Here is a 27748-nt window from a genome sequence, read left to right on the forward strand (position 1 = left end):
AATATGGATGGTGTTGACTTGGATACAGTAACAGAAATTAAATTTTTAGGAGTCACCATTGACAGTAAATTAAACTGGAAAACACACATACGACACATACAAGGTAAAGTCTCCAAAAGTATCTCAATCATCAATAAAGCCAAATTCTTTTTAAATTACAAAGCATTGCTTTTATTATATGGTTCATTGGTTTTGCCATATTTAAATTACTGTGTGGAAGTTTGGGGAAATAATTACAAAAGTTCATTACACCCCCTTGTTATACTCCAAAAACGTGCTGTAAGAATCATACATATAGTAGGATATTGTGATCACACTAATATATTATTTCTGCAGTCTAAACTGTTAAACTAACTAACTGTTATTGTTATTATTATTATTATTATTATTATTATTATTATTATTATTATTATTATTATTATTATTATTATTATTATTATTATTATACAAGGACAGAATCTATAACTCAGTGATTGCTATTGCTGTTGTGTTATTATCATCATTATATTAATATAACAACCTATATCTTATTCTTAGAATCAAACAAAATCGATTGAGTCAGTGGTATTGGTGCTGTTGGTAATAACATGGAATTAAATTCTCAGAAGTGATAACATGTACATAACCGTGTGTTTCTGCATTCAACATGACTCGTAGTACAGGGCAGGGGGGGCGGGGGGCGGGACCGGCTGCTCGAGGAGAGCATCGTCTGGCAGCAGACTCCCAAATCTTGTCTCTTTTAATGCACAGCAGAGGACACTTAACACATGATGGTCCGGCTGCTCGGGGGCTGCCCCCCCTCTGGCAGCAGGTCCAGACACACACACACACACACACACACACACACACACACACACACACACACACACACACACACACACACACACACACACACACACACACACACACACACACACACACACACACACACACACACACACACACACACACACACACACACACACACACACACAAAAACATAAGAGAAAACAAAAAAGAAAGAAAACAGAACCTCGATTCCTTTTAAGTGCACATCATTAAGATTAATAGTTATCATGAGCACCAATCAGTCAATAGATAGTTTTCCATTGACGTCACACTCCCGCACAGTCCCATATGGCGCCATCTTGTGTGTCAAGGGTCTAATTGTTTGTGTTACGGATCATTGATAAAATGGTGGAGGGGTTTGAGCACCCGCATGATCCTGGAGCTCTGTTGTCGGGGGCTTTGTGCCCCTGGTAGGGTCTCCCAGGGCAAACTGGTCCTAGTGACGGGTCAGAAGCCCCTTATGATAGACCAACAGGCCTGGTTAATCGTGAGGCCGTCCTTCTGTGGACCCACCACCTGCAGGAGGAGCCATAGGGGCTGGTGCAGTGTGATTTGGGCAACTCCAAAAGCTGCCCCCACGACCCGGCAATGGAAAAGTGGAAGAAGATGGATGGCTGGATGGAACCCAAATAATAGTACATGTAAACTAAGTTTAAGTCAACACTAAATTACACAAAATAATCCCAACAATACAACTGTAAAACATGAGCTAAATACCATCGTATATCTGTCTTTACCAGCAGAGGGCGCACTATCACGGTGGATTCGCTTTTCACAGTATTTCAGCTGTCCATTATTGGGTGGGAGGGGTGAACTCCTTTGAAACCATTGGATCTGAGTTTTGCTGGCGTTTGGTGTGACGTATGTAATGTGCCCGAGTGAGTGAAGCAGCGATCAGCTCTGCTCTTGGGGACATTCTTTGCTCTTTCCAAGTATCAATTTTAATTTCTGGATATTTGGAGCCGAGCCAGAACGGATTGAAGAGCTTCCATTACTTTCGTATCCGCCGCCATTGCCAAACTACAACCAGCAAATGCGGCGCAAATGCTTGACGTCACCTACAAGCCCCGCCTCCCCCGCTCGCTGAATGGCAGGTTGAAAATCAACCGATGTAATGCGGCCACTGAGATCAGACCCAGATGTACATGTAGGGAAACTATAATCGACCAGAGTTTACGGACGGCTAAGGCCAGGCTAAATAAAGTACAATATGGAGCTAAAATGTAATGATTGAGTCCTGGGATGTATTCCCTTGATATTTGGAAAGAAACTGTATTATAATACTCTCAAATGAAAGAGTACCTTTACCAGAATACAGTTACTCAAAATGAGTATTCTAAATCCATGTATTTCGTTACTCCCCAACACTGTGGATGAGTGAGACTGTGGTTGAGAGGGCGAGTGTGGGACGACGGATGGAAATGATCCCATGAGCCTCAGGGAGTTCATTATCCTACATTCAGCCAAATCAATCTGTATCCTCACAGTGTTGCCATGTTATCGTCATTTTTTTCAACAGAAATTTGATTGCCTTTTTTGTCACTTTTCTGCTCCTCTTTTGTGGATTTTTTGGTCACTTTTTCATTCCTTTTTTTTCATGTTTTTGTCGCTTTTTTGTAGTATTTTCATCCTCCTTTTTGTCTCATTTTCATCGCTACTTTGAGTCTATTTTCAAGAAGCTTTTAGATCTGGGTAAAGCCAAACTGAAGAAAATGTGCTCGGTTAATGTACTGTCCAAACAGCCACAGCCATAAGCCCTTTATGGTGATAATAAGTGAGCTTTATTTGTTGGCCAATGCTGTTGTAAATAAACTCCAGATACAGACAATGCGTTTCTTTAATGGAGTGGATGCAACACTGTGCCTCCCCAGCTGTAAAACGCGCCGCATGTCACCGAGCAGCCCTGAAGAATAATGGCTTTCGGCTGCAGCGCGACACACTGTTCTGTCCAACAAAGCCCAACAATGGATGCTGAACCACAGAAACGCTTCAAGTGCAAAAATGGTCTTAAATAATAGCGTAAAAAGGAGAACGGCATGAAGACCGAGAGAGAAAGGAGAGAGTTGCGGTGATTTTAAAGATGAGAGAGTTGATGACTTTTTCCACTGAGATTGTACGTGTTTATTACTAATACTAAACCCAGTGTAATCATAGAATTGAACATTTCACTTGAACCCCTTAACCCTCACCTAAACTGAGCAAATGTTCTCCAGTTTGGCTTCTCTTCCTGTCTTTGTCGAGTGCAGACGTGTCTTCTCACTGCTCCTGGCTTTCGTTCTTTTTTCTTTCCTCTGCGAGTATCTTGTCTGACTTTTATTTTTCCTCTCGGACCACCTGCTTACTGTCCCCCTGAACCGCTAAACTATGGAATTGATTAACTGGAATCTCTGCGCAATTGAAGTCTTTTTCACAAAGTGAGGGCACAGAGGAGGTCGTTTGCCTCGCGGTCCTCATCATATTTACTTATTAGGGCTCTTGATAACAGGGTACCTGCTGCTTATTGGATGAACTGCCCTGGATTAGTGGACATTTGGAAAGACAGCAGCTTGCACCCCGCTGTTGTCGGTTGAAATGAAAGAGCACTTTGGAGCAGGGAGTGACTGATGAGCTGTTGTGTACGACCTGGCAGCCGGACAATAGTTGGACTACTTCACATTTCTCTGTATGGTCTTGTAAAGAATGTACAGAACAGTGTTTTACATTATACATTGTACATATTTTAATGTTTTGTATTCTATGAACCAGCTGACAAAGAACACACCCACCTTGGACCAACCCACTTGGGACATGTGACCAATGCTGTAAGCTTATAGCTGTACAGAGGCTGCCATCTCGAGCTTGCTCTGAGGAAGGCCTCGAGCCCAAATGCGTTGGCAGTGATTTGATCTCATCTAGCCATGTTTTAATAAAGGCTTTTTATTATCTCTACTTTTGGAGTGCCTCAGTTTGTTTGATTTTTAAAAATAGTTGGACTATATTTTGGGAGGAAAAGGGATGAACTGTGGAGGAACTACCTGCTCTGGAGACCTGAACTAATGCTGAGACCAAGTAAAAGCTATTTTTTATTTATTTTAAAAACACGAAACATTATAAATTTATGAGCTAGTCTGGAATAATTCTCTTCCACCTGAGAGAGGAGGTTGAAGCAGCTGGACCTTATCTCTCCTACACCGTCAACACTTTCCCTTCAAGGCCAAACCATGGAGTAAGGACTGAGCTCCCTGAGTCATATTTTGCATAACACTGACTGTCAGATTGTAACAACTGCACACACATACCCCTCCCTAAACACGCCCCCGTCGTTCTGCGTCAGCCTCGTTCAGCCCCGCCTCCTGGTCAATGGCCAGTCAGCCTTCCAGTCCCCAAGAGAAAACTCCGCACGTGACTTGGTGTACTGTGTATTTCCCATGTCTGGATGTTTTCTGTATGTGCCTTAACTGAACCTGATTGTATCTTCTTTTGTAAGGCACATTGACATGCCTTGTGTACGAAATACGCAATATGAATAAAGTTGCCTTGACCCAAATCTAAAAACTTAAAGGAACGTTCCACTGTTCTTCCATACTGAGATATGTTCTTACCTGAGCTTGTTGAGTTGATACGTACCTGTCTGGTCTTGGAAGAGGTGCCTGTGGAAGAGCGTGGCCGCTTCCAACTTCACCCCCGTTTGGAGCCATTGGAATACATTGGGAGAGGCCAAATGCTAACAACATCTTTGGTCATTTTGCGTGACTGAGGGCACGCACAAAGACCAGACAGGTACACATCAACTTGTCTAAGCTCAGGTAAGAACATATCTCAGTATGTAAAAATGGTGGCCTGTTCCTTTAAGAAAGCAAAGGAACAGGCCACCTGTTCCAAAATAGCAACAAAAACGTGATGAAAACTCTACAAAAACATGACAAAAATGCATTAAAAATGTGACAAAAACATGGCGACCACATGACATTACACTGTTGCTCTCCAGTCGAGAAGCTTTTAGATTTGGGTAAAGTCGAAATATGCTGGGTTGAGGCGGGGGTTAAGAGGTTAAAGTGGGCACAATATCTGTCCATCTACAGACCTGAACAGTGCATTTATTCCACACACTCCGCTCCATCCGAATCCTGATTAACTGCCAGTTTCTTTCCCGGCGCTGGTTTGGCCGTAACTTGCCGATGACATTTTTTAAAGCTCAACAAGGTTATCATAACGTGTCTGGGAAGGCGTTTATCTCCAGAAAGGTTGAACGCCGGGTGACCTTGGCCCACGTTTCGCATATACGGAGGAGGACACGGGGCCCAGGTATGAAATGCTTATCGGGACTGTACAGGCGCAGTGACTTATCTGCGAAAGGGCCAACTCGCTCTCCACGGCAATTGTTGTGTAACCAATGCCAAGGCTTCATGCGGAGAAGGGAATGAAGTGGTCCCCGAACAGGCGGAACAACAGAGGAGAGAGTCATTTGTTAGTTACGCTGTTCATTAAAAGGCCAGTTTTAAGCTAAATGTTATCATGTTAGAAATAGAGAGAGAGCTGTGGGCAATATCATCTACAAGATGAGATCCAAATGACTGGAAGATCTGCAAATGTGTAAAAAAGAGTTTATCTCCAAAGTCAAAAAATGTGGGAAAAACAGGTAGGCCAAAAAGGGGGAAATATAGGGGGTAAAAATTGGGAAAATGTGGGAGAAATACGGAAAAACAGTAACAAATGTGGGAAAATTTGGAATCAGGGAATATCTGGGCGGAAAAAAGTTGGGAAAATTGGGGGGGAAATTGAGAAAATATGGACATTATCATATCAAAAAAATCATCTAAAACATCAGCTAGTTAGGGCAACTGGGAGGAGCTACTGCCCTCTTCAACTGGCCCGCTCTACACCCGACTTTTTAATGCACTACACTGTGTAGATAATGTACACAAATTCATATTATACTGAGGATGGTAGTGACAACTGGGAAGTAGCAAGAGTACTGTCTTTTTAACATCAAACTAGTGACTCTCGGTAATGCTAACAAGGCAAGGCAACCATCTGAAAGACATATATGGTAAATGAACTTATATAGCGCTTTTCTACCTTCATCAGGCCCAAGGCCCAAGGCCTCACTCATTCACACTCTCAGTCAAACACTAATGCAGATACTGGAGGCAAGGTGGGTGAAGTGTCTTGCCAAATTACACAACAACCGTGTGCATTTGCAGGGTCTGGGATTCGAACCCACAACCTCCCGATCATGAGACGTTTTAGATGTTTGCCAGCACATTTCTGATAGTTTGCAAAGACGTCGCCTCATTATTTTGGTTGACAAAGTCCACAAAACATATTGAGATCATTTGTTAAATCTTCCTCCCCTAGAGCTCTGAACAAAAGCATTTATGATGGGAGAGTGTGACCACTGCACCAAGCCTTCTCCAGCACATCCCAAAGACTCTCTCTGGGATTAAGATCTGGACTCTGTGGTGGTCGATCCATCTCCAGGCTCACTCTTTCACAAGGGGAGCCTGATGAATCTTGCCGTTATCATCTTGGAATATGCCCGTGCATCAGGGAAGAAGAAGGCTGCAAATAGTAATCTTGAAATAAGTCATATTTTCTTGAAATAAGTGCTTTTGTCCTTTATTTGAGAGTCTAATTTCACGAAATCTGTCCATGGGGAAAGATAATTACATTTAAATTAAGATCAAAGAAATCACCGCACTCAAAACTACTAATTTACTTGAATAAAGCTCTTGTAGTTGCTGTATCTTCATTTCAGTGTATATATGGACACACTTCTAGACTCTCAAATAAGAACAAAAAAGTTCTTAGTTTAAAGAAAATGTCATTCATTTCAAGATGACTTTTTGCAATGAAATGCACGGATGGAATAACCTGGTCATTCTTTGCAGATCAGAAGAGTCGGTCACATCCAGGTAAAGCACACGTTTGTTTCAGTCAGATCAGTGTGTCTTCAACCACAGACGCAGACACATGTGTGAAGAACTGCTTTCCAAGGCAGCTCATCTGGAACTGGTTTTCTTCAATGGAAATCCCCTTGTGTGTGCGTGTGTGTGTGCGTGCGTGCGTGCGTGTGTGTGCGTGGTTTGTGAGCTCATATGGCAGCATGTCGGAGGCGGAAACAGAAAGTGAAACCTAACTCCGTACTCCTGTGCAGTAAAGACTACGTGTCACAGCAGCAGCAGCACCACCAGCAGCACCAGCACCAGCAGCACCAGCAGCATGGTGAGTGATCCCTGTTTTGTTTCTTCGAACCTTGAGGGATTTGCGTGCCGTGCATTTAGGGTCGCTGGCATGCTTCAGACAGACGTGTAGCGTGTGTGTAGTTGCATGCTGAGGCAGGATGTTTGAGTGAGCACCACAGTAACCCTTATGACTGCATTAAATTTGAACTTTGATAATTGCACTTAATGATCACATGAAAATGCGCAAAAATAAAAAAATGTGGTGGCGCCAAAATCTGAATGATGGACAGAGCCGGGTTTAAATGTATGGGTTTATTTCGTTTACATATTAGACAGGGCATTTTGATATATAACTATTTTTAATCTATCTACAGAAACAGAAACAAAAGTGTTGCTTGCTGTATCTCTCCTAAAGAACAATAATTACTTCCCCACTACAGTTAATGCCTAGCTCATAATGAATAGTTCTTCACATACTTCCACTTACTCAATGTTCAGTAGTTATTAAAGGAATAGGCCACCGTTTTTACATACTGAGATATGCTCTTACCTCACTTTAGCCTAGTTAATATATCCCCGTCTGGTCTTTGTCCGTGCGCTCACACATACGCAGCCTCTCCCACATGTCACATAGCTCCAAAAAAGCTCACGATAGAAGCTACCAAGCTCTTCCACGTGTTCCCTATTTAAATAAAGTTACGTGAAGTGTTTTCATGCGAAGTATATTTACACAGAAATGTAACATGTCAATTTTATAAGCAGATAAAAAGGGGGACTATATTGTGAGGCGTAATGATACGAGGAGCAAAACGTCCGCGCAGTAACTCCTAAAGACTTCCCCGCTCACTTCCGTCAATAACCTGCACAACATTCACAATGTCCAGACTGTATTTCTGATGAATTTAATGTTACGCTCATTGAATAAGGACATTGACTCCAAACTTTTGAGTGGTCAGGTATATTAAAGAACACTGTAAGTGTTGGTTATTGTTCTGCTTAATTGCAGAAGCCTGACAGTAAGGACAGGGGGGAGTTGGACCGCATTAGCGTTTGCTCAAGAATGACGCCTCCATTATTTGCCGAGCCTCGACCTGATGGCACCAAGTAAGTCATTTGTTTGTTCATTATGATTATCAACATAGAAATGGAAAGAAGAAAAGGCGTTTGCTCCTAATGTATGCGGACATTTCAACCTGGATAGACTTAAACAGACAAAAGCAGCGATGAGGAAGATTTATTGACATGTATATTAGTTTTGGCGATCAGACCCGGCGGTAACATCGATGTATGAAAGTCAGTGTGGATGAACAGCTTGTAGTTAGGGATGTCTTCCCCGGAGCCTGGACACTGGTGGTGGTATGGAAGACCCGTGAAGATGCAGCAGGAAGACGTGGACAGAAGAGGCGGAGACGGGGCGGAGGTGGGTCGCAGCACAGCTGGGAAGCGAACGAACCATGATTGCTGAGGCTTAAAAGCAGGACCCAGGGCGATGATTGGCTGCTACAGAGGTGCGGCTCTTACGCTGATGGCTGAGGTGGAGGTGTGGCCCTCTTGGAAGCGATCATTGGCTGGAGGTGATGCTGGAATTAGTCTCCCAGGTTGAATTAACGCCTAGGCTTCATTTGGCGAGCCGGTTTCTCCGGGAAACCTTCAGAATTGAATGTATTTTTCCTGTAACCATTAGCATTAGCCGTCAAACATTGCAAATTATGAATGATCCAGATCTTATTTTCAGCTGTTGTCAACCACATTTAGGTCAAAGCCTCGTTAATGTGCTAATTCAATAGATTGTGTATAATTAAGTGCCTCGGCCTGCATTTTGATGTCACGTGTGAAAAATAAATGAAAAAATGTGTTCTAAAGTTGCTTAACCCCAATGAGACCATCTCATTTGACCAATGAGATGAGCTTTCCTGTGAACCAGCCTGTCAGGTCCAATCAAGAGGGGAGGGAGCTTGATCGTTTACGTTTGAAAGTTTGTTCTCGCTCTCCTCATTTTGCACATAGAAATAAAAAGAAGAAGCAGCGTTCGATCCTAATACGCGGACAGTTAGCAAGTCGGCTAGTCCGGGAACTTAGCCGTTAGCATTAGCCAGAAGTGGGAGACTCGGGTCACATGACTTGACTTGAGGAGGACGACTATCAGTCGAACTCGAAGAGATTCTGGCAAACCATCCGGCGCCTCAGGAGGGGGAAGCAGTGCTTCACCAACACTGTTTACAGTGCGGGTGGGGGGCTGCTGACCTCGACTGGAGATGTCGTCGGGCGGTGGAAGGAGTACTTCGAGGACCTCCTCAATCCCGTCGTCACGTCTTCCGATGGGGAAGCAGAGGCTGGGGACTCGGAGGTGGGCTCGCCCATCACCGGGGCTGAAGTCACCGAGGTGGTGAGAAAGCTCCTCGGTGGCTCCGGGGGTGGATGAGATTCGCCCTGAGTACCTTAAGTCTCTGGATGTTGTAGGACTGTCTTGGCTGACACGTCTCTGCAACATCGCGTGGCGGTCGGGGACAGTGCCCCTGGATTGGCAGACCGGGGTGGTGGTCCCTCTCTTTAAGAAGGGGGACCGGAGGGTGTGTTCCAATTACAGAGGGATCACCCTCCTTAGCCTCCCCGGTAAGGTCTACTCCAGGGTGCTGGAGAGGAGGATCCGGCCGATAGTCGAACCTTGGATCCAGGAGGAACAATGCGGTTTTCGTCCTGGTCGTGGCACACTGGACCAGCTCGAGGGTTCGTGGGAGTTTGCCCAACCAGTCCACATGTGTTTTGTGGATCTGGAGAAAGCGTTCGACCGCGTCCCTCGTGGTGTCCTGTGGGGGGTGCTCCGGGAGTATGGGGTCCGGGGCCCTCGTGGTGCCCTGTGGGGGGTGCTCCGGGAGTATGGGGTCCGGGGCCCTCGTGGTGCCCTGTGGGGGGTGCTCCGGGAGTATGGGGTCCGGGGCCCTCTGCTAAGGGCTGTCCGTTCCCTGTATGAGCAGCAGGAGCTTGGTTCATTGCCGGCAGTAAGTCAGACCTGTTCCCGGTGCGTGTTGGTCTCTGCCAGGGCTGCCCTTTGTCACCGGTTCTGTTCATTACTTTTATGGACAGAATTTCTAGGCGCAGCCAGGGGCCGGAGGGTGTCCGGTTTGGGAGCCTCAGAGTCTCATCTCTGCTGTTTGCGGATGATGTTGTTCTGATGGCTTCAACAAACCAGGACCTTCAGCTGCCCTGGGGCGGTTTGCAGCCGAGTGTGTAGCGGCCGGGATGAGAATCAGCACCTCCAAATCCGAAGCCATGGTTCTCCACCGGAAAAAGGTGGCTTCCCCTCTTCAGGTCGGTGGGGAGTCCTTACCTCAAGTGGAGGAGTTCAAGTATCTCAGGTCTTGTTCTCAGTGAGGGACGGATGGAGCGTGAGATGGACAGACGGATCGGTGCGGCGTCAGCAGTGATGCGGTCGCTGTATCGGTCTGTCGTGGTGAAGAGGGAGCTGAGTCGGGGCAAAGCTCTCGATTTACCGATCGATCTACGTTCCCACCCTCACCTATGGTCATGAGATTTGGGTAATGACCGAAAGGACAAGATCGCGAATACAAGCGGCCGAAATGAGTTTCCTTCGCAGGGTGGCTGGGCGCACCCTTCGAGATCGGGTGAGGAGCTCGGTTACCCGGGAGGAGCTCGGAGTAGAGTCGCTGCTCCTTCACGTCGAAAGGAGCAGCTGAGGTGGCTCGGGCATCTGTTCCGGATACCTCCTGGTCGCCTCCCGCGGGAGGTGTTCCAGGCATGTCCTAGTGGGACAAGGCCTCGTGGAAGACCCAGGACACGCTGGTGGGACTATGTCTCCGAGCTGGCCTGGTGTGGCCTCGGGGTCCCCCCAGAACAGCTGGAGGAGGTGTGTGTGGATCGGGAAGTTTGGGCATCTCTGCTGAGACTGCTGCCCCCGCGACCCGGCCCCGGATAAAGCACAAGAAAATGGATGGATGGATGGAATTTGGCTTAATGCTGACGTTTGCGACTTGAGGTGACTTGCCGGCTAAAGAAAGACTTGACTTGATTTGACAAAAGCTATTACTTGACTTGACTTGACCCCATGACCGATTGACTTGGACTTGCTTGGGACTTGGACCTTCAAGACTTGGACCTGACTCGAGACTTGCATTTAGTGACTTACTCCCACCTCTGACATTAACCGTCAAACATCGCAAATTATGCATGATCCAAATGTTTGTCCAGATTTAGGTGAGGTCAAAGCCTTGTCAGAAACCATAAATGAATGCACAGACCTGGTCAAAGACTTTAGATAAAATTAGCGTCTACAAGACGCCCTCTGAATCCTCTTTGTAGATTTGACTTTAGAAAAAATCGTGTATAATAGTGTCCTCTCATATTCCATCTTATAATATGCTAACGATAGAAAAATCACAGAAATATATAAATGCAATGAAACGGATAAACCATATCTTACCATGCTTTAATATAGGGCTTGGCTTCACCATTCTTTTGTAAGGGGACAGATGATGATGATACAAATACTTTTACTTTTTAGACTGACAGCTGCCCTGGAGAACAAGGCGGAGTCTGTCTGTGTTACGGAGTGCAGTGATTGGTCGAAAGAGCACCCTCCGGATTTCAGTGAGGGGCCTCTGCCTGATGACCTGGAGTAAGTCTAATTCCTCTGTTTTAAATGCATTGTGTTGTGGGTTTAAGGGGAGTCACTGCAGGCAAAAGTCTCCAGACATCGAAACCTTCACTTGGAAACATAGAAAAAGTGGAATCTACACAGCAGTTATTGCTTCAATCATTGACTCCACTGGGTTTAGTTGTAGTAGTCTAGTCGACGATTTAAACGAGGATGAATACTTGCTGGACGAATGAGAGCCTTCACAAACATACAACAGCAGTTTGTTTTTTTGAGGAAACATTTCTCCATAGATTGTGACAAAAAATATACTCGGAGAAGTACTTTAATCATTCCCGCAGTTTTGTGTAATCCTGTTTAATTTGGTTGTTTCTTTTTCTACCTCCCTAGCACTCTAACCTAACTGAAAATACAGTCTCGATCAAACGTTTAAAGCAATACTAAGTAACTTGTTTACCTGAATAAATCCTTTTCGTAGTCCCTCTGGGGGTAATAAAAAAAAATATATATATATATATTAAAAAAAACTCTTCCTCACCCTCCGCGGGCGGTCTCTCTTTTTCCTCCTGCTCGGGTCCTCTACCAGAGGCCTGGGAGCTTGAGGGTTCTGCGCAGTATCTTTGCAGTTCCTAGGGCTGCACTTTTCTGGACCGAGATGTCTGATGTATTTCCTGGGATCTGCTGGAGCCACTCCTCCAGTTTGGGGGTCACTGCCCCGAGTGCCCCAACGACCACGGGCACCACTGATGCTTCACCCTCCAGGTTTTCTCCAGCTCTTCTCTGAGCCCCTGGTATTTCTCTAGTTTCTCATGTTCCTTTTTCCTGACGTTGAAGTCGCTTGGTATTGCTATGTCGACCACAATGGCTTTCCTCTGCTCTTTGTCCACCACCACAATGTCCGGTTGGTTCGCCATTACCATTTTGTCCGTCTGTATCAGGAAGTCCCACAGGATCTTGGCTCGGTCATTCTCGACCACCTTTGGAGGTGTTTCCCACTTTGACCTTGGGGTTTCCAGCCCATACTCTGCACAGATGTTCCTGTACACTATACCAGCCACTTGGTGATGGCGCTCCATGTAAGCTTTCCCTGCAGCATCTTACACCCTGCAGTTATGTGCTGGATTGTCTCATTGGCCTCTTTGCACAGTCTACACCTGGGGTCTTGTCTGGTGTGGTAGATCTGGGCCTCTATTGCTCTGGTGCTCAAGGCCTGCTCCTGTGCAGCCATGATGAGCCTCTGTGCTGTCCTTTAGTCCTGCTCTGTCTAGCCATTGGTAGGATTTCTGTATATCCGCCACTTCAGTTATGTTTCGGTGGTACATGCCGTGTAGGGGCTTGTCCTCCCATGACGGGACCTCCAGCACCTCATCTTCTGTTCCCCATTGTCTGAGACATTCACTGAGCATGTCATCTGTCGGAGCCTTGTCCTTGATGTACTTATGGATCTTGGATGTTTCATCCTGGATAGTGGCTCTCACACTCACTAGTCCTCGGCCTCCTTCCTTACGGCGAGCGTACAGTCTCAGGGTGCTGGATTTGGGGTGGAACCCTCCGTGCATGGTTAGGAGCTTTCGCGTCTTAACATCTGTGGTCTGTGTCTCACCTTTTGGCAGCTTATTATTCCTGCAGGGCATCTGATTACTGGCAGGGCGTAGCTGTTTATTGCCCGGGACTTGTTCTTGCCATTGAGCTGCTTCTTTGGACCTGCCTTACTCGTGGGAGGTATTTGGCAGAGGTTCGAGGTTGCCATTTGCTTGTGGGATTCCGAGGTACTTGTAACTGTCCTCAATGTCTGCTATTGTTCCTTCTGGGAGTGAGACCCCTTCTGTGTGGACTACCTTCCCTCTCTTAGTCACCATCCGACCACACTTCTCTAGTCCCAATGACATCCCAATGTCTGCACTGTATATCCGGGTGGATCAGTGAGTCGATGTCTCGCTCATTCTTAGCTACAGCTTGATGTCATCCATGTAGAGGAGGTGACTGATGGTGGCCCCGTTCCTGAGTCGTATCCATAGCCAGTCTTGTTGATTATTTGGCTGAGGGGGTTCAGACCTATGCAGAACAGCAGTGGGGACAGGGCGTCTCCTTGTGGCCATTGGCTTCAAGGGTGGTTTTCCACAACCTCATGGAGTTTGCAATGAAGGCTCTTAGAGTCCTGTTGATGTTGTATAGCTCCAGGCATTCAATGATCCAAGTATGTGGCATTGAGTCGTAGGCTTTCTTGTAATCAATCCAGGCAGTGCTCAGGTTAGTGTGTCGGGTTCTGCAGTCTCGAGCGACTGTTCTGTCGACCAGGAGCTGGTGTTTGGCACCTCTGGTATCTTTACCGATTCCCTTCTGAGCTGTGCTCATGTATTGATCCATGTGCTTACTTATCTTAGCCGCTCTGGTGCCGGACATGAGCTTCCACGTTGTGGAGAGGCAGGTTATTGGCCGATAGTTGGATGGGACTGTACCCTTTGAGGGATCCTTCAGGATCAGGATTGTGCGCCCTTCGTTTAACTATTCAGGGTGATTTCCATCCCTCAGCAGCTGGTTCATTTGTGCTGCCAAGCGCTCATGGAGAGCCGTGAGTTTCTTAAGCCAGTAGGCGTGTATCATGTCAGGGCCTGGTGCTGTCCAACTTTTCATACCTGAGGCTCTTTCTTGGATGTCTGCCACTGTGATGGTAACTGGATTCTGTTCAGGGAGGTTGCTGTGGTCCTCTCTGTGGTCCTCTCTGTGGTCCTCTCTCAGAGCCACCAGCCACTGTGCATCACTGTTGTGTGCTGCCTCCTTCTCCCATATGCCTTTCCAGTACTGTTCAGTTTCCAGCCTTGGTGGGTCTGCTCTGTTATTGTTACCCTGCCACTGAGCGGACACTTTCGCTGGTTGAGTTGCGAACAGACGATTTACTCGTCTGGCTTCGTTGTCTCTTGTGTACCTCTTTAGGCGGCTGGCCAAGGCTTGGAGCCTTTGTTTGGCAGTTTCCAATGCTTCAGGTATGGGCATCTGGCTGTACCTTTTGGGTACTTGCTTTTTCATTGCACCTTTCAAGGCCTCTGTCAATTGACTCACTTCTCTCCCTGCTGCCTTGATGTTTTCCTCCAGCCTTCTTTTCCATGGTGGGTATTTCATCTCATGGTTGCTCTTCCGATAGCCAAGCGTCTCTAGGATCACTGCTGCTGTGGAGTATATCAGCTCATTGGTTTCAGTGATGGTTGATGTAGGAATTGCTCTCAGAGCTGCATTCACATCTTCTAGGAGACTTTCTGACAGTACTTCTCTGAGCCTCTGTAATTGGCTTCGGGGTTGCCTGCTGGACATTTTTGCCATGATCTTATTATTCAGGTCAGTCGCTGCCTCGTTCAGCGTGATGGCGCTTATTGGGGCTTCGTACCCAATCTCTGTTGGGGGGCTGGTGTTAACTCCCCTCTGCTCTGCCGGAGCATTGGTTTTGTACCTCGTCCAGCTCAAGTTGTGATAGCAGCTGCCGTTTGTGGATGTTGGAACACTGAGCTACAAGTTGTTTTGCCGTGAGTTTGGACTGTGGGTTTCGAAGTAACCATTTCTCCCACATCCTCTGCATGTAGCCCCTCTGACTAGGGTTACTGGAGTAGTAGCATTCCATCAGAGCCCTGTTCTCGCATCTCTCCCATTTCCGCCTTGTTCCAGTCGCCCATTTTACATCGAGGTGCTCTGGTGACGCAGACCTTGTTTGTCCGGGCGACGTCTGAGCCGGCATGTCATTCATTTCATTGTCTCTCATCATTGTATGAGGTAGGCAGTAGCGTGAAGGGTCTTGCCTAAGGACCCACACTGGCAGCCCATTTCCCCAACGGGGATTCGAACCGGTGTCTACTGTGTGAAAGTCGGGTGACTTACCACTTGAGCTAGCCAAGTGGTAAGTCATATATATATATATATATATATATATATATATATATATATATATATATATATATATATATATATATATATATATATATATATATATATATATATATATATATATATATATATATATATATATATATATGACTTTTGTCCTATGTCAGTTAATGTAATTTGTGTCTATAAAATGCATTTGCTAGATTTTCCCAGAACACTTTTGATCATTCAAGTCACGTCTTCCCTTTTCTGTGTGACTGACAGTTGTTCAAATGCCTGTAATAGTTTGTCTTTCAGAGTGGCTCCTTCCGGTCTACACAATGACAAGGACTGTAACAGCTGTTCTCCTGATCCGACTGGGCCTGAAAACAACTCAAGAGCATCCAGCTCAGTGGAAAGTACGTTTAACACAGAAGCACTTTACTTTACAGAGTGGAGCGAGCATAAGAACTTAAAGTGTCATTTTGCTAACTATACGGTATAGGCATGGAAGTGTCATGTGACTTTCCCCAGCGGCTGGTCTTCATCGTCATCAGCCCCTTGTATTCCTCAGATTAACAGTGTCTCACATGAATAAACAACAATGGTGGATTGTTGGATTGTTTTTGAGAGGACCGCAAATAAAGGAATCTGATAGCATGGATCCGTTTAAGTTTAGTACCAGTGGCAAATGAGGACGTGAGGCCCCGAATGGTCCCTTTGACAATAGAGAAGAGTATCATTCTGGTCTCACCAGACTACATTCAGGTAGGAGTTAATATTAAGAAAAAAGACAAAGAAATACATGTGCAAATCTTGTAGAGTCAGACCCAAAAGACTTGCTGCTGTTATTGCAGCAAAGGGGGTTCCACAAAGGGGGTTCGATTCCCACCTGGACGGGGCCTTTCTGTGTGGAGTTTGCATGTTCTCCCCGTGTCTGCGTAGGTTTCCTCCAGGTACTCCGGTTTCCCCTACCACTAAAAACACGTACATAGATTCCCCTCTGGGGCCAGGACTCCCCTGAAAAAGAGATTCTTAATCTCAGTGGGACTATCCTGGTTAAATAAAGGTCAATAATAATAAAATAAAATTCATTCATGCTGTATGAATACTTATGCACGCCCAACTTTTCACTTTTCTATTTTTGGAAAAATAACAGACAACTGTGAAGTGAAAGCAAAATGATACATGATTCTGTTACTTGTGTGTGAACTTTCAGTAAAAAAATCAAAATAAAATCTTTATGTTTAGGGTTGTAAACATGACAAAACGTGCAAAAGTGCTCTACAACTACAAATGTCCTCTGCCGCTGAGTGTCCTCCAGTGTTTACACCCAGTGATTGTCCATCGGAAACATGCTTCTCCTGCCTTTTCCCTCCTGTCACCAAGTCACAAATCGGCTGAATCTGTCCCAGGTCATCGGTGTGGTCTGAGGAGGCGTTTTGGAAGTGTGAGTGAAGGAACAGAAGAAACTGAGTGCTTAAAAGTTCTTGACCAAGTCTACACGGAGCTGTACATCGCCCACGGGCACGAGGTAACTTTTACAGACGAAATAAGAACATTTGTAGTTCATAGTTTGTATCCCGTTTTGATATATAATATCTCCAAACATATATTCCAGTAGAACCAATTCCAAACATATTTTCTCTGTGTTTATTCGAATGAAAAAGTTACCAAGTAAGCTAAACCAGTCACAATCCCTTCTTTAAATATCCGTCACAGTTGAGGAGGAGCGCGTCCGTCAACGGCCCAATCGGAGTCCACGATATCTTCAAGCCCCTCTCCCCAGATGATAAACCAATCCGAGTGGTCCTGACGAGGGGCGTGGCGGGGGTTGGGAAGACCTTCTTGGTGTGCAAGTTCACACTGGACTGGAGCCGGGCCGCGCAGAACCAGGACATAGATCTAGTGGTGCCCCTGTTCTTTAGAGAGCTAAACCTGGTCCACAAGCAGAGGTTCAGTCTGCTGGAGATGATCAGGACCTTCCACCCGGACCTCGCTGACCAGGTACGCCCCACTGTTTCTCAATAGATTTCCATGGCCATTTTCTCAACGAATAAAAAAAAATCTCTTAAACAGTTTATCAGCCAAAAAAAAAGTTGGTTTGGTCTTTGGGTCACTACAAGGTCAAATACATGTGAAAGATTGACGCAGTGTTACTATTTGTCAGCTGCAGAACTTCCCTGAGACCCTGAAACTGAGAAAGGTTGTCTTCATCCTGGACGGCCTGGACGAGAGCAGACTTCTCCTGGACTTCGCCTGCTGTGAGACCATCTCCGACGTTTCACAGAAAGCAGACGTCGGTGCGCTGCTGGTGAACCTCATCAGGGGCTTGCTGCTTCCCGATGCCCATGTGTGGATCACCTCCAGACCAGCAGCGGCCAGTCAGATCCCTGCGCGGTGCGTGGACAGGGTCGCGGAGGTCAGGGGCTTCTTCACCGATGCCCAGAAGGTGGACTACTTCAGCAGAAGGTTCACAGAGGAACGTTTGTGTGATAGAGTCCTCGCCCACATCAGGACATCCTGCAGCCTTCGCACCATGTGCCAGATCCCAGTATTCTGCTGGATCACGGCCACCATCATGGACCACGTGCTCGCGCTGGGGACTGAGGACACAGGTAGGGGCCTAGTAATGATGTTAAGCTGTGCCATCCTACAGTCATAAAGCTATGGTTCTGTTTTGAAAGGGTGCTACAATAGTAAATGCAAGCTGGATTGACTTACGGGAAACATATCACGCAAACTTGGTTGTTTCTTCTTCTACCTACTAAAGTGGCCCATCTGGATTTTGTTGTATATAGCCAGATCTAAACATGAAAGTCCTTTTTAAAAATCATCGCTGCAACAGATTCGTGTTAGCTCACTTTTTTGGCCTTTTGAGCTATTATTTTGAAGGCCTGACACCTGGAGAAGTTTGTTTAAATACAATTTCCAAACGAGATTAATCGTAACAAATAATCAACAGGTTATTTGTTTATCAAATTAAACCGTGTCATCACCCGTGCATGTTGTGTGGTTTCTAAATAATCCTTTATTTCCTCGTCCCCAGATGCCGGCCCTCTGCTGCAGTCGCTGACCCACATGTATGCCCACTTCCTGCTGGTTCTAACTCACAGGAGGAGGAGAAAGGACAAGCAGGAAAACATCCGCCTGGAGCTGACAAAGGCTGACTGCGAAGCTCTTCTGAAGCTGGCGCGGCTGGCCTTTGAGCAGCTGCAGAAAGGAAAAATCCTGTTTTACCAAGAGGACCTGCAGAAGGCTGGTGTGGACGTGACCGACTCCACCGATGATTCGGGTACTTTGATGTTCAAACGAGAGGGCGCCATCTTTGACAGACCAGTCTACTGCTTCATCCACCTGAGCGTGCAGGAGTTTCTGGCTGCGGTCTACTTGCACCATTGCTTAACTGAAAGGAATATGGATGTTCTGGAGTCTTTCCTCTTATCTGAAGATGGTGATGAGCAGGAGAACTTGGATCAGCCATTCGATCTGGATGAGTACCTTGAAACATTTTTGCACAAAGCTTTGTTGAAATCCTTTAAAAGTGAGTCAGGCCACTTAGACCTGTTGGTGCGTTTCCTTCACGGCCTTTGCGTAGACTCCAACAGGAAACCTCTGTGTCGCTTGTTTGGCTCAGAGTTGGTCCGACCCGGTACAGTGCAGCGAACCCTGAATCGGCTGAAGTCCGCAAAGATCCGGTTCCTCTGTCCGGACAGAGGCATCAATGTCTTCCACTGCCTGTTGGAAATGAACGACCATTCTGTTACACTGGAGATCAAGGACTTCCTCAAGTCTGAGAACAGGTCGACGGAGCTCTCAGAGATTCAGTGTTCCGCCCTGGCATTCATGTTGCAGATGTCCGACAGCGTCCTGGATGTCCTGGACCTCAGTCAGTACAACGCTTCTCCAGGCGCTCGCTTACGACTTATCCCTGCCGTCAAGAACTACACTACAGTGCGGTAAGCTGAGAAGAACACGCCACTATCCAAAGTGAATTGATTCCTGCTCAGATGGAGGTTCAAACTCTGCCAATGCCACGGTGCATTGAACTCAAGCAGAAACGAATGTAGAAATCATTGCTTTTAATCAAATGCTTGCTTATGTCGTCCGTGAAATGACCAGTTAACCTGTTGCCGTCCCACCTGATCAGGGTTAGGATTAGGGCTAGGAGCGACAAAGGTAATGTCAATTGTGTTTCACTCACACAGGTCTTGAAACTACAAGGTCTTGGCTTTCAAATGAGGTATTACACTAGCATACAGGCTGCAAACTCTCCATATTCCATTACATAATGAAATGGTAAGCTGAGCCAAATCTTTTCTGCTCCGTTTCTGTGTTGAGGGGTTTGCCCGGGATTACAAGATACAGTAGGTCTGATAACAAATTTCCACAGAGACAATGTACATGTAATCTTACCATAACTACCAGAAGAAATGTCCTAAACAAAACTCATTGATGTTGTGAGAACACCAAACAAGGAAAGATTTTAACTGTCAAACTGTCAAAATCTTTCCATGTCCAAACTACCATATAAAGATAAAAGAAGCCTTTATATTCATAACATAAAGTCCATGTACTTTTATTAGAGAATATATCAGTATCATGTCTCCTTCAGAATCTCTGAATGCCTGCTGTCCAAGGCTCAGTACGAAGTTCTAGTTGCAGCCCTGAGGTCAGATCGATCCTCGCTCAGAGTACTGGACTTGAGGTCGAACTGGCTGCAAGACACAGGGCTCGAAATTCTCTGCGCGGGACTCAACAGCCCAAACTGCAGACTGGAAACCCTGATGTAAGTCTATTTTTTTCTCCTTTAAATTCACAACAGGAATGTGTACTTGAAGAAATATTTCAAAGATGGAGAAAGTGATGCACTGTGGTGGGGTAACATTCACGACCGATCTTTCGAGCGGCTCTTTTATTAACATGAACATTTTGAATCAATCTTATTTGTGAAAAGAGCGATTTTGATTTTTCAAATTGTTTCTTTATTTTGGGGTGCGCGTTCCACTGGCTCGGCAAGCAGAAGCATGCACTAGGCTAAATCTAACAAAGTAGCAGTTTATCCGGAAGAGACGAAAGACCTTCATGAAACTTTCATGAAAGTTGTGGGTGCCCTGTCAGCTGACCACAAGCAGGCTGTTGGTGCTTGATGTCCTTGAATTCTGCCTGGGTCAGACTGCAGGACCACAAAGCGGCCAAAAAAATTCATTTAGGTTGATAAGTATTGAAAATAAGTATTGGAAGTAAGTATTGGAAATGTGGATGAAGGTTGACAGGCAAAAATCCCACAAACTGCTTTCTCCCATTTTTGTTTTGTCAACGAAAACTCATTAACGCCATGTTTTAGTCACCAAAGATTTTTAGCTCGTTATTGGTACGTTATCGTCATTTAAAAAAGGTGCATCACCTAATGATAACGTACTGACAACAGAAAGTAAGTAAGTGCTTTATTTGTCATTGTACAAGCGTACAACAAAATAGTGTTCAGGTGTTAGTCCTGAGCCGCCGCAACTGAGCCGTGCCACCACTGTGGGTCAACCTGACCAGCATGTTTTTGGAGGTCGGGGAAAACGTAGCACCCAGAGGAAACCTGGCCGCCTTCAGTCTCCTCTGATCCTCTGAAACGGTGCAGCGCCTCTTGGGTTTGTGCATGTTTCAGAGCGTGGTGTCCTGCACTGGTCAGCTTCTCCACCTCCTCCTTCCTCTTCCTGCTGCGCAGCTCCCTCCACTCCACAACAGTCTTTCACCATCTTCTGGGTAGAGCTTAGCAGTTAATCTGTTTTATTCTCTAGTGATCGTCCATCAGCCAGAACAATAGAAGGCATGTGTGTCTTAGCTGTGAGTAGGTCACGGAGGTCACTTTTTCATGCTATTTTCCCACTCTGTTATAAGCTTGAGGTGAGGCAAACTTATTTTCTTTTACTTTTTCTTTAATTCTCATTTATTTAATTACCATTGACAACAGTGGAATTCCCCACTCACAGGAAGTGCTTTCTCAAAACAGAAATTCTTTAACAACAAAAGTGGGAGGGGCAGGGTAAGATGAATACCCTCTCCAGGTCTTTATAATTCATCCATGGGAACCTGCCACTGATGTTCTGTGGCACTGTTTATTAAATTGTATTTATTTATTTACTTTTTTACTCTTCCGCAGACTGGCAAACTGTAGGGTAACATATGCCAGCTGTAAGATTCTGGCCCAAGTTTTGGAGAAGTCCAGCCTAAAAGAAGTGGATTTGAGTCGAAACCCGATCAGGGATATAGGAGTGAAGATGCTGTGTTCTTCCCTAAAGCTTCCACAGGGGGCGCTGCAAACTCTCAGGTAACCAAACCATATGTTGATAAGTGTAATGTTATGTAAGAGGGTTAGAGAGTCAAGAGGGTTAGATTCACATAGCGCGTGTCCACAAATGTAGGAGTAAACGTGATTCATTATATGTGGTTTCCAACCTTTTTTTTGGACCCTTCAGTGTTAGCCTTCATCCCCACTGCTGTCAGACTGTAAAGTAACATGTGCAATAACCCCTTTGCAGAATACATGCAATAATATTTACATCACTTACCTGCGTCACTTTATCAACCACTGGCACCATGATGTAAAGCTGCACTGCTAACACTGACAATTACATTTTTTGTTATAGTCTGTTTACTTATTATTTACTGTTTATACTTTTTCTCCTCACAAAGTCCTTAGTAGTCATTGTATAAAAGATACCACTATTTACTATTTAATTGTTTTTTCACATTTCCTGCCCATTTGCACACCCTGAGTGTTTCTAAGAGTAAGTAAGTAAATTTCTCCATTGTGAGATCAATAAAGGCGTATCTTATCTTATCTTATCTGTGTAGCCTCTACCGCAATTTATTTAGAAAGGAGTCACTTAAAGGCACTGCACTGCGTTCCAAATGATTATGCAAATGATATTTTTCTTAGATTTTCTAAATTGTCAACTCAAATGAGAGTCAGCATCATTTTCAAGTCTGTACCTGGTAGAGGATCATTTAAATGTGGTTGAAAAAATCTCCCAGTGAAAAAAGTATTTCTTTCAAAAATAAATATAGTAAAAACCTCAAAATCCACTGTTCCAAATTATTATGCAACTCATCGTTTCAATACATTTTAAAGCTTGTAATTCACTGAAAATGGTCATTTGTTGAATGTGTAGCATTAGGAGGTCATATTTACTGAAATCAAAAGCTATTTCAATCAAAAAAATATTAACAGGTCAAGTTATATTTTACCATAGGAGCCCTTGTGTGAAGCAGCTTCAAAAATCTGAGTTGAGTTTTTGGACAGTTTCTGCTTGGATTTGTTTGCAGGATGTCAGAATAACCTCCCAGAGCTGCTGTTTGGATGAAAACTGCCTCCCACCCTCATAGATGTTTTTTTTGTTGAGGCTCCAAAGGTTCTCAACAGGGTTGAGATCAGGGGAGGAGGGGGTCCACATCATGAGTTTCTCTCCTTTTATGCCCATAGCAGCCAGTGATGCAGAGGTTTTCTTTACAGCAGGACATGGTGCGTTGTCATGTATGAAGAGGAACTTGTTTGTTCTTTTTGTAGCAGAGAAGACAGTGGTCAGTCAGAAACTCCACATATTCACAGGTCATTTTCACACCTTCAGGGAGCCTAAAAGGTCCTAATGGGGCCAACCAGCTCTCTCCCCATGATTCTGGCCCAAAACATGACTCCGCCCCCTCCTTACTGACATCACAGCCTTGTTGGGACATGGTGGCCATTCACCAACATCCACTACTCCATTAAAAAAGGTTAACTATGGAAAAATCCTAATTGTAGTTGAACAAAATCAACAATTGTAGCAATATATTGCGAACCGTAAACAACAACAGTTTTACAGTAGCCTAAAGTCGTGACTTTACCTCATTCATTTGTTGACTGTTGAAAATGTCACATTTGATTCGTTTGATTTTGAAAGTGTCAGTTCAGCTTTAATTAATTATGAGTCAAATTACTATTTTTTTTTTTTACCTTTGTTGATGTCAACAACGTCTGCAATAAAAGTTCCTTAACTTTGTGAAAGGAGTGAAACAGCGCCCCCAATTTGACACGGGTGGCCAAAAAGTGTACTGCATCCATATTTACCATTGGGAATGAATGTGAGGTAGTTAGTATTAACCCCACTTTGGGCACCCCTGTCCTATTCCTATAGTTTTTTCCGAACTATCCTAGCCCTGTCCTGGCCCCACAGCCCCAGGAACCTATTGTATATATTTATACTTATACAGACATGGGGAGAACATGCATACTTCACACAGAAAGACCCCGTCCAGGTGGAAATCGAACCCGGGTATAAGCCGTGTCATAAGCCGTGTTGTGTGTCCCAGGCTGACATCGTGTGGTCTCTCCGACCGCTGCTGCTCCTCTCTGGCCTCTGTCCTCCAGTCGGACTCTGCTCTCGAGTGTTTGGACCTGAATGAGAACGAGAACCTTCAGGACTTGGGTTTGGAGCTGCTGGCTTCAGGTTTAAGCAGTCCGCGCTGCAAACTCGTGAGCCTCAGGTAATTTCTACAATTACCCAATGCAAAATGTTGTTTTTTTATGGCTTTTGGCGACGCCTGTGATTGTGGTCCTCTCCCCAGCCTTACCCACTGTCACCTGACAGAACAGAGCTGCTTGTCCCTGGCCTTGGCTCTGAGCTCCAGCCCTCTAATTCACCTGGACCTGAGCTACAACCCCATCAAAGACGGCGGGCTCACACTGCTCTCCGACGGACTGCGGCGATCCAGAGTGCAGACTTTAAGGTAACTCAAAGCCCTTTTCCTGCATGCACTGTCCCATTACAGCATTGGTGCTCTTCCAAATGTGCAATGCAGGTTTTTGGGAAACTGTTTTCACCTATGGGGGGGCTTGATTGTTTACTTTTGACATTTCTCTCTCTTTCGCTTAATTTTGCAAACTATGAGTGGTTTTACTTACCTCATCACTTTAAATGGCTTGAATTGAAAGTATAAACACTGTTTTTTGGTGATTTTCAATCTCCACCTTCTTACGTGGATTACTTAGTTTGATTTGTGACATTTGTAACTGCTGATGAGCTTGAAATAAGAAAGTAAAACTAACAATTGGACAAGTGCCTTTTTCTCACCCGGCCATGACTATGATTGTATATTGCAACATATTTTCTAACACTTTATTGGGAAACATCGGCCCATGAGTTGTATGAGTTCACACAGCTATTAAAAAAGCACAAAGTGAGGTTTTAGTGTAAATCCTGACAGAGTCCCCCAGGGGCTGCTGTAGAATGGCTAAGAATCTGATCCCTTTTGGTGTCTCTTCACTCCCAGGCTGCGCTGCTCCCTGGTCACTGCCGAAGGAGTCCGTTCTCTCGCCCAGGCTCTGAGGGAGACTCGCCTAGAAGAACTGGACCTCAGTCTGAACAAGCTACAGGATGTGGCTCCACTGGAGACCGCTCTCCAGGGGCCCCACAGTCTCCGCACACTCAGGTTTGCTGCAGTCACATATTCTGGCCTGTACACTGTTTTTCTGTCACTCCATCACTTTTTATTCTTTTTTTTAATGTATCAAAGTTTCTGTAGTTATTAAATCAATCACAAAAAATATGTTTTTTGTTAGATTTAGCCTTAAAACATGGCAATATATGAACGTTCAAGATCCATGATCGTTTAAGTAAGGTCAAAGCTGGTTCATTCGCGTGAGCTCCACTGTGAAAGACCAGATGTTTAGCAGCTGCCTGCGGTGAACTAAAGGACAGGATTCTGTGAATATTTGATGATGGAAATACTGTTTGATCCTACATTAAGTCACAGAAATAACATGCTCAGGTCAGTCTGTGTTAGTTCATTATTGAACAGTGCAGTTTTTAAAGAGTTGTTTCTTTAACTCATCATTCTGACATTTGTGCTGTTGCTCAGTAATTATCATTAAAGGGACTAGATGGATTTTACAAAATGAAATATTAAAAGGAAGTATTTTCCTCCCCCTACATGTTCCTCCATGTCCTCATGTGTAGAATGAGCTCAGACCTGTTCACCACAACTGCCTCTAAAATCCTGCACTGACACTCACAAAGGTGTTACCCATACCAACTATCTCCACCGTCATGCACAAGCTTAACATAGAAGCTCCTCAAGTGCCTCAGAGAATAAAAATGACAACTTCCATCTGGTCCCTTAGAATTAGTTGCAGGAGGATATGTAGCAGTTGTTCCTCCGCTGGGTTAGGAAGGCTCAGATTGTCCTGACGCAGAAGGAGCAGCTGAAGCTCCTGCTCCTCACTACAAAAGGTTCCTCAAGGTCGACCTCATGACGTCGGCCTCAGAGGTTCAGGAAATAGAGAAGGAGAAAGCAGAAAGGAGCTATCTGGTCACTTTTTAGATGCAACTATAGTTTAGGCTGGCGTGAGAAAGTAGTTCACACAATTAGCAGCCGTTAGCTTTTTCAATTCATAAAGATTCTTTGAAGTTATTGTGCCTGACCAACCGCTAATCTGAGTAAGATGACTTTTTACAGCTTTCTGATTGGTCGATATCTTGCAGGCTAAAGGACTGTGGGATATCGATGGAAGGCTGTGAGGCTCTACGCTCGGCTCGTGATTCCAATCCTCAGAACCTCACGGAACTGGAACTACATTTGAACCAGCGCTGAGCCTCTCTCAACAATGACTTCCACTCAAACTTTCATCATTAATGAAGTTTATGTGGGTGTTTTTCATTTTCTTTACAATGTTGACAGTAGGGTTTTGATTTGTCATGTTTCCGCCTTTGCTTTTGAATGGTTTTAGAATCTTATAAAGAACAGTTTAGTTCATTAATGTCTCTCCAACACGCTGACCTTCAATCACTGTGGAGGATTGGAGTATCAAATCTGCCTCCTTTTTAATGTCTTTCAGTCAGATTTGTGAAGGCTCGCATTTGTCCATGGACTATTCATCATAGTAGATATTTTCTGATTTTCAAAGTACACAGGATTTTTATACAGAGCCGTGTAGAGTACTCCACTAAGTGTAAGGAAGAGTGCAGTGATCAGTACATGGAGAGCACCCTCTGGTGTGTTTCAGGGGAAGTGCGCCTCGGTTGGATTTGTCGGCGAGACCAGGCGGTGGAATCGGTGCTGGAATCAAGTGGGACACATCACGGTCCGAGCTTTATTTTATAGAGCACTTTAAAAACAAGAATAGAGAGGAGAGTCAGATCAGCCAGTGCCTCACGTTTGCTGGAAGGAGTTTGTGAATAAATGTATTTGAAAAGTTTGTGAACCCATTTCTGTTTCACACACACACACACCAGACATACGCCTCATCAGGGCAAATGACTTATTTAAATGTACTGTATATGGAGCAACATCCTTTGCACTTTCTGTCAAATATGAAGCTTTCAAAGTATATAGTAAGCATTAGCATAAGCTTTTGTGAGGAGGCTGCGGGGCCTCAGGGCGATACACTTTTGATCAAATTGCGTAATTATACTTGTGGATGTGAGGCGACCTTGAGTGTCTAGAAAGATGCCTAACAAATAAAATGCATTATTATTATTATTATTGTTATTAAAAAAGAATTCAGACCCAATCATCAAACTGTGTAGTTCAGGTGGGTGAGGCACCCTTGGGCCAGCTGGCCCACCTGGCCCTGATGGCCCACCTGGCCCTGATGGCCCACCTGGCCCTGATGGCCCACCTGGCCCTGATGGCCCACCTGGCCCTGATGGCCCACCTGGCCCTGATGGCCCACCTGGCCCTGATGGCCCTGCGCTCTCAGAGACCGGCCCCGTCACTTGTGCTTTGTTCACCCAAATGAGAACGATGGTTCCTCTTACTGGTGGAGCTCTGAAGGTCATACGTTGGAGGGGCTATGGTGGTCCTGACCTAAGTGGAACGGGGTTATATATCACATAGTTAATCCTGGTGAGTTGGTGAAGCACCAGTGTTATTGATTGTTTATTTGTCCTGTGTCCATCATACCTGGCAGTGTCTTTGAGTTGTTAGTCCAGTTTTGACAGTATTTTATTTTGACTGTCTGCCCCTTTGTGAGTCACGTTGTTAAGGATTGCAGAGGAGGAACCCCAAAGCGGAGACTGAGGCAGGTAAGGTTTACCAATTTATTTCCAAAAAACAAAACAAAAACTGAAGAGGCTGAGGCGACGGGGGCAGGCAGGCAGCAAGTAGAACCAGGACGGAGCAGAGGTAACCCAGAACGAGAACCAACCTGGGCAAAGACGGAGACATGTAAGAATCATAAAAATACGTCAGGACAAAAAGCAGGTAAGGCTTCTACCAACTGAGACGGAATTATCTGGCAGTGTGGAGAGGACTGAGCAGA

General features: G+C 45.1%; 1 protein-coding gene across 1 annotated transcript; it reads left to right on the forward strand.

Moving 5' to 3' along the window:
- Positions 1 to 7981: 7981 nt before the first annotated feature.
- On the forward strand, positions 7982 to 26093 carry LOC306978971 (NACHT, LRR and PYD domains-containing protein 12-like). Its single transcript, XM_079577725.1, has 13 exons — positions 7982 to 8096; positions 11512 to 11625; positions 15775 to 15875; positions 16872 to 16990; positions 17179 to 17463; positions 17633 to 18074; positions 18506 to 19415; positions 20072 to 20245; positions 21611 to 21778; positions 23800 to 23973; positions 24055 to 24216; positions 24760 to 24918; positions 25971 to 26093. Exons 1-13 carry the CDS (start codon positions 8053 to 8055, stop codon positions 26077 to 26079), a joined length of 2961 nt encoding a protein of 986 aa, XP_079433851.1. The 5' UTR covers positions 7982 to 8052; the 3' UTR covers positions 26080 to 26093.
- The last annotated feature ends 1655 nt before the right edge of the window (positions 26094 to 27748 follow it).

This window comes from Gobius niger (genome assembly GCF_951799975.1).
Source record: "Gobius niger genome assembly, chromosome: 19".
In the NCBI taxonomy this organism is placed as follows: Eukaryota; Metazoa; Chordata; class Actinopteri; order Gobiiformes; family Gobiidae; genus Gobius; species Gobius niger.

What these genes read in the sequence shown, in the direction of transcription:
- LOC306978971 (XM_079577725.1), top strand. Translation starts at nt 8,053, where the DNA reads ATGACGCCTCCATTATTTGCCGAGCCTCGACCTGATGGCACCAA. An exon ending in CCTCTGCCTGATGACCTGGA is followed by an intron (nt 11,626 to 15,774) that starts GTAAGTCTAATT and finishes TTTGTCTTTCAG; the next exon opens with AGTGGCTCCTTCCGGTCTAC. An exon ending in GCTGGGGACTGAGGACACAG is followed by an intron (nt 18,075 to 18,505) that starts GTAGGGGCCTAG and finishes CCTCGTCCCCAG; the next exon opens with ATGCCGGCCCTCTGCTGCAG.